Source organism: Geospiza fortis, unplaced genomic scaffold, assembly GCF_000277835.1.
Source record: "Geospiza fortis unplaced genomic scaffold, GeoFor_1.0 scaffold590, whole genome shotgun sequence".
Classification (NCBI taxonomy): Eukaryota; Metazoa; Chordata; class Aves; order Passeriformes; family Thraupidae; genus Geospiza; species Geospiza fortis.
In genome coordinates this window covers 2,820,979-2,828,508 of record NW_005054402.1, presented here as the reverse complement: position 1 = coordinate 2,828,508, position 7,530 = coordinate 2,820,979, and the positions used below count along the sequence as shown (strand labels likewise).

The 7,530-nt window shown below is 41.0% G+C and overlaps 1 protein-coding gene across 1 annotated transcript in view; it reads left to right on the top strand.

Annotated features, from left to right (window-relative positions):
• The first annotated feature begins 416 nt into the window (after nt 1-416).
• BTBD10 (BTB domain containing 10) overlaps nt 417-7,530 on the top strand; it is a 28,048-nt gene continuing 20,934 nt past the window's right edge. The window contains exons 1-2 of the mRNA XM_031061196.1: nt 417-751; nt 6,628-6,786. Of these exons, the coding sequence (XP_030917056.1) occupies nt 6,686-6,786 (101 nt within the window). The 5' untranslated portion in view covers nt 417-751; nt 6,628-6,685. The remainder of the gene's footprint in view (nt 752-6,627; nt 6,787-7,530) is intronic.

Genomic DNA, 7,530 nt, shown 5'->3' with positions numbered 1-7,530 from the left:
GCTGGGCACAGCCCAAATCCCTGCTTTTCATCTTGTGTTGTTTATTGGTAGCACCTGCAGTCGCTGTGAGGCCTGTACAGAGACAGTGGTATTGCCTGACAGCCGTCGTGTAATTCCTGAGCAGTCATTTACCCTCTCAAACGATTTCATCATGAGTCCAGTATCTTTATGATTTTTTTTTCTGTGTTACCATATTTTATTTGTAGAAAATATCGGCTGTTTATATGATAAATCTGTCATAGTACAATTACTTGTTGCAGTTGCCTGTCATAAGTTTTTTCCCTTTACGTTCACTTTTGTCTGCGTCTTTTTCCTCTTCATCTCTGGTCCCATCCAGTGTGTCACTTTAGAACCCTTTTCTTTCAGAATTTGGATCGAGCTCATCACAGACCTCTCCCAGGTTTGTTCCTGTCACTTGTCTGGCTTCTTTGTCCAAAGGAGTGGTTGAGCCTTGTGTCTTTTTGTTCTTTATTGTTGCCTGCCTCTTACAAATTCGAATACATGCTTAAAATCTGGCTTCTCAGTAGCCTTTTGACTGTTGACACTGTTCTCCTTACTTCTGTTTGCCTGTATTCTTCACGGATCACCTTCAGTGATTAATTTAAAGAGTACTTAGCTCTCTTGTTGCTTCACCTTTGTTGATCCTTTCCCTGGAAGATGCTTTCTTTTCCTCCTACGTTTGCCAGAGAACCCCAGTGTCCCAGAGAAGCAATTCAAATTATCAACCTCACTATTCAGAGTTCATAACCAGGTGGTGCATACTTGTTATCTTTTTTTGTGAGCTGAAACACGTGTCTCTGCATCATCTGGTGTTCGATGCCTGGAATTTCTATAGCTTGAGCACAAGTACAGTCAAAAGGAACTGGATGATTTTTTTCCTTTTTTTTTTTATCCATTGCCCTGTAGTTAGGGCAGTCTGTTGTACTGTGTTTGGCAGGTCTGTCAGTGTGTCTTGGACTGAGTCTCTTGCAAAACATCAGAGGTTTTATTTTCTTTTCCTATTAAGACCTAGATTGCCAAAAGCCTTTGAGTATTACCCCTGGATTTGTACCATTTCTGTCTCCAAACCTCATCATGCATCCTGCCTGTGCTTGTCATTGCCCTCTGTGCAGATGGTGCTGTGTGAGGCTGCTCTGGGAAGTGTTTTCAGCATGCTTGTGTTTGTGTGTTAGTGCCAGGGAACCCGGGGGTTAAGAAAGACAACAAGCTAAAGCAGCTTTCACATCCCACATTAAATTCCTTCTTAAAGCCCACTTTTCCTTTTAGGCACAATTGCATTTGAAAATGGTGAACAGCTGATGTGTGGATGACATTGTGTGTTAAATTAGTAACAGATGTCATCACTGTTGGGTTTTCTGTCACTTTGTTATAAACTGTGTGTTTTTGCAGCTTGTGTGCTTTGGGCTGGGGCTGCTCTGTCCTGTATTCACACACAGAGATCAGAACTTCCTTGTGCCGGTTCCTTTCAGCACAGCTTTCCTTTAGCAGCGTTGCTTATCCATGAAAGTATGTATCTCTTTAAAATACGTGTGAAAGCTAATTTAGACTTCATTTCAGGTGTGAAAAACTGTGTGCATGGATTTTCTTGCTCGCTGAGATGTGTTGTCCGTGCTGGGCACAGCCCAGGGTAGAGACCTTGCTTGTTCCTCCAGGAAATGTGGTTGCTGCTCTGGTGCCCTGCATCTCATCCCTGGTGCCAGGTGTGGTGGAGCCCTGTGCCTGTGCAAGGAGCTGGGTTCTGCTCCTTTTGCTGTACTGAGAGCCACCATTCTGCTTTTGGAGGGAGAAGCTGCTCCATCCACTGGGCTTTTTACAGGTGGAGCTGGGCAGGTTTCCCACAATGAGCCCCAGTACAGGGTGGGAGCTGGCAGTCATCTGCCTCTTGCTTTTTAGGCTTCCAATGTCAAACAGCTGTTCTGTCATCGTGTTCCCTTTAGGAATTAAAAAGTTAAAGCTTGCAGGCTAGTCACTAGATATCTGTTGTTTATGCTGCTGTAGATAAGAATACCACCAGCTTCCTGTGACTGCTCAGGTTTTTTTTTTTCTTTTTTTTTCCTCCCTACTTGCTCATTAAGAGGAGCTTCAGTCCTGACCTGCTATGTTAATGTTGAGCCTGTATTGCAAAGGATGTCTCTGAGCTGTGCTTTAATCAGTGTCAGTTTGATACCATTTCAGTGATGATGATTTATAAAGCTATTTTATGTGGCTGAATTGTGACTGATGTCTGCACTAGTTTGCAAGAAACTCACTTGACAGGTATGGATTTCCATGGTATGTGGTGTTTGCATTATGAGCATGTGTCCTTTGAACTGGATTTCTTAATTAGGATGTAATGTCGCCGTGCTTGCATTCCCAGTAAATCTGACTTGGAAGTTCCTTTTTGTTGCTGCTGCTTCTGTGCTTTGATGAGTAGAGGCAGTGAACAGCAGACTGTCACCCCTTACAGAAAGTCTAAATATTTAATCTGAGCCTTGAAGTTTCTTTGTCACAACTAATGCCAAGTTTTGTCCTTGCTGGTGACTTGTGTATTGGAGCTTCCTGATTATCCTGGGTCACCTTTCCAGGGAGCAGATTAGAGCAGAGGAACTTCTGAAACCTGTCCTACTTTTGGAAATGCTTCTGACCAAAGCTCAGAGCTGAGTAGATGCCTGAATTATTACATGTTAGTTATTTGAATGTTTTCCTCAGTACTGACAGCAGGAGCCATCAGATCTTTGTTCTACCTGATGAACTGGTGGCCAGAAGACATCTTGGCTCTCTGCCTCAAAATTGCAGGGTACTGTAATCATCATTTTTAGTAAGACTCCAGATTTTTGCAGCCTACAGGTATTCTCAGCAATTGCAGAGTGACTGGCTGGCTGGAAATGCATTGATGTTGGTTTTGATTAGCTTTACTTCTTTGCTGAAAGATTTCCAGAGAGCATTTTCTACCCCCTCCTGGCCTGCAGTGCCTTGAAAAATGCAAGTCCTGCATCTCACAGAAGTTGCATGTCCGCTTCTGTCCAGCACCTGATGTCTGAATCTCGCTTGATCTGCTCAGCAACCTTTGTGCATTCTATTTGGTCATGGCACAAAACTGAATGCTTTAAGTATTATTAAAAATAATCTGTCCAACATCTATCACAAATTAGTGTATGATACATCCTTTCGTGAGCTCCTGAAGCAGTGCTGTAAACACCTTAATTACTGTATTTTGCACTGTCTGGGGTGGCTCTACCACACTGACTTTTCACTTGTCAAACCCACTGGGTCTTTGCAATTCCCTTGTATTTCAGTAGCCTGCAACTTTCATAAATTAGTGATGATTCTGGCTTCAAGTTGATGTTAGTAAATCTGAAGTGTTCTAGCTGTCTGTGCTGAAAGCTTTGAAAATTAAAGTCTGCTTCCTGATTTCCTATTATTCCCTGTGATGATTCTCTGGAGTATTTGCTTTCTGCAGAAGGGTATGAAATCATTCTTTACACCTGGAGAATTACTAATTAGCTAATCAGAATGTCAACCACTTTGGCCAGCATGTCAGTGTTGTGTGATCTGCTGAGGGTATTTGGATTTGATTCTTTTATTTCATATGCTCTCAGCTCCTTTTCACCTTCACCAGCATTTCAGATGTGGTTCCTTGTTTTCATGGAAGGTTTAAAATAGTATTTGGGGCCAGGTACTCTTGCAAGGATTGTTTTTGTTTTTTTCTTGTACACAAGGTCAGAATGTTCCTCAAAATATGCTTTGTTTATTGCCTGCCTTGTGAATCCATGCAAAAAAAAACCAAAACCAAAACAAAACCAAAAAAACCCAAAATAAAACAAACAAAAAAACCAAACAACCAAACCACAGCTGAAACATTATTTTTTGCTGCAGGAAAAAGTGGGTTTGCAGAAGTGTTTAAAAATTAATCAGGATGACTGGTTAGTTACTTCAGAGTTTATACAGCATTTTGGAATTGGAAAAAGAAACTCTTTTCAACAGAGCAAAACAGAAGAGCTCTTTGTTTACAGTCTTTAGTCTAAAGGTTTGTTAAAACTTAAAATTGAGAAGTACATTTGTTTATAATCTGCACAAAAGCACTATCAGCAGTGGTCAAGGAGAAAAAATTGGCTGTGTTACAGCAAATTGTTTTTTAGAGTAGTGTTAACTGTTGGGAGTGGAGGATGGAAGGAGCATGTTCATAGTGTGACATGCTTGGAACTAAACAAGAAGTTTCACAAGATGTAGCTTTGGACACTTGGGATTGTTTCCCTTCGTTCCATTGGTGTGCCCTGGTTCCGAGTTGGGTGCCAGCCTGGCACTTCATCAGTGACACTGCTGGGGTTCCCTGTGTGCTGTGAGCTGAGAGAAGGGAGTGCTGCTGTTCATGGCAGGCAGTTCCATTTGTTTCTGTCCTTCTGTGGCATCTCTTGTTTGTGAGGGCTTCAGCGTGGAGCTGCAGAGCAAAGCACGTGGAGGAGCTGATCCTGCTCTGGACAGGCTTTTGCCTTGAAGGGTGTGTGGACCTGCATCTTCCTGTTGAATTTTTATTGTAAGAAAGATGGGGAGAAGGCAGAGAGTGTGAGACAATTTAAGGAAGTAGCTTTAAATTGGCTTTTCAGCTGCAGTTCTCATAAAAACAGCTGCTTTTGCACATCTTCTGAGTACAAAAGCTAAATTCAAATATTGGCCTCTATGCAAAGAATCAGAACTGGGTGCTGCGTGCCTCTTTGGCACCTGCTTTGGTGTGTACCTGAGAGGGTGAGGTGTCTCTAAAGCTCTTAGATGGTTTTAAAGGGAAGAGAGGGTTTGTGGAAAGAAAGGAAAGCTTGTAAAGGAGCGTGTGCTGCTCCATGAGCTGCTGTGGTGCTTTGGCAAAGGCTGGAGTGGGAGCAGGGCCCAGCAGAGGAGGGTGATGGTGCAGTGGGAGCTGTGGTGTCCCTGGCCATGGCTGCTCCTGGCTCTGTGTGCACAGGCTGCTGTTGCCATGGGCAGCGAGGCTCGCTGTGTACCTGCCTGCAGAGGCTCAATGTAATGAACACAGTTTGTTTCAGCTCGGGATACAAAGTGTCTTTGTTCTCATATGGCTTGTGTGCCTGGTGTTGCACCTCAGTTGGGAACCACAGCTCCTGGGTTTAGAAACCAGCCCTCCTGCCCCTAGTCTCCTTAATAACACTTTTTCTGTTCGACGCAGGTTGTAGGTTTCTCCTTGTTTCTCCTGATAAATGTGTGCAGATCTTACAACCTTCTCTGTGTAATATCCTCACATATTGACTATGCTTTGCTAACCTGACTTTCCAGGTAATTTACAATGAAATGCTTATCAGGATTTTTTTCTTTTATTAGAAAGTTGAGTATTTCCTGTAATTTTAAATAAAATGTTTTTTTCCTCTTCCTGGCTCTATATGGACACCTGACTGTAGGAGTCTCCCATCAAAGTGCAGTTAATTATAGAAGCTGTAACAGGAATAAGACCCAACCCTGTGGTGGAGACTGTATACTTTGTATTAAACCTGTTTGCTTGGGTAAAACTGAACATGAAGGCAAAACTTGGATGCAACCAACATTTTTAAGAAGCTTGTTCTCTTCTTCCCCTGTAATAAAAACTTTTGGGTCTAAATTTAGCTAGGAGAATCTATATTTGCCAGGAGAACTATTTCATTTTCCATGACTTAAAGGACAGTTTATTTGAGAAGTAACTTTGTTTTCAAGAGATCTCAGTTGCTTTGGGACTCACTTCCACGTAGGATAAGTTTTATTGAATGTAACACAAATCTATTAAGGGTGGGGTAAGGTAGTAAGACAATGTTTCTGCAACATGTAGCTTAAAATTGTAAAGAAACATAATAGACATTACTAGGAAGGTTTATCTATCTATAATTCATTTTTTTCCAGATGTCATGCAATCATCAGCTGCTCACTTGTGGCTGCTTTATAGTTTTTGTAACCAGGTCATTCCGAATTATCCAACCCTGTTGCCACAAGTGTCACTTAGAGGTGATTGAACACCAGTCTGTAGAGATTGGCTGTCTCTGCTGACAGTCACAGGCTGGTTTGAGCTATGAGAGAATTCTAAAGGGAGTTGGACATAACATCAGACCCCACTTAAGGAAGCGTAGTTATTATATCTATTTTTATTAAGTTTTTGTGACTTCTCTGCAAAAGTCAGTGAAACTGGACCACATCAAGTGTCTCTAAGGATTGCTGTTAATTCCATTTTGTAGTGAGGACTCAGATGTAAATGTTAATTCTGTTTTCCTCTTGGTCAGCCATTCAAATTGTAAAACTGTTGGTCTCTGTTCTCCACTTGGTATCCTCCTTTGAATTAACTTTATGCATTTGAAAGAAAATCATGATATGTTTGTCTTGTGTTTTATAACCAGCGACTTTTCTGTTTGGACACAGTGAATTTAATTGTTGCAAAATTGAATTTGCCTGCCAGCATTTATAGAACTATATTTTTTTAATAACAAAATACTCTTTATAGTGCAGGTATCAGCAAAACGTGTAAAATATTATTGTCATGCAATTTCTGCTTCAGCGTATCCTGTTTTTTCTGTAATCTGCATTTAAAAAATCAAAACCTAACAACACTAAATTCTGCATGTCTGACTTTTTTTTCCTGTGTGGCATTACTTAAAGGTAAACACTGCTCTCTTAATGTAGGTTGTGAGTGCTGCATGTGTGCTTTTCAGAGCAGTAGTGTGAGGAAGCTGGCAGTGGAATGGCAGGACGGCCTCATCCTTATGACAGTAACTCCAGTGATCCAGAGAATTGGGATCGGAAATTGCATAATAGACCTCGTAAACTTTGTAAACATTCAAGGTAGGTGCTGTGTCCCATCTATTGCATCTCAAAAACTACACTCAAAGTCCATCCTAAAGGCTACTGTATCTGGTTGTGGCAAGTCCTGTCATAAACGTTGTAATTCTTCTTCAAAGGAACGCTTCTTAATTATTTTGAAAGGTGTTTTCTGACCTGATTTGTCAGCTTCCCCAATCTGTGCTTAGATTTGTTTTGCCATGGGTTGCATTTTAGTCCTTAAAAAGAAAAAAACCAAACAAAAAAGTGAACCTAAATGCCTTGTGTGCATATCAAAACACCGGTTGAGTGATTAAATATATGAATTTTTTGGGGATGCCTGCTAGGAGTTACATCCCTAAAAATATGTGCAACTAGTCCATGGTAAGAACTAATAGTTGCTTGCATGCCAGTATCACTCTCTGTAGCACTTTCTTTGTTAAGCTATGTGTCATATCTTGCTTTTGCCTGCGTCCCTCACAGTAAGAATGTTTTTTTTTTAATGCTTCTTGTTTGACAAAATGATGAAATTAATTAGTGTTTTTCCAGTGTGCAGTGTTCAAAAATGAGCTAAGCAAAGCAGTTAGTCACCTTGCAAATGTATGAGAAGAAACATATTGCTGGAAAGATATTTAAGCATCCAAATAAGTGTGTATCTTTCAAGTACTTTGCCCTTTTAGAAGTGCTAAATATAACTGAAACGTCTCTGTAAACGAGCTGAAATTGTTAGTTATTCAAGCTTTCCTACTGGCAAGATGATAGGGAAAG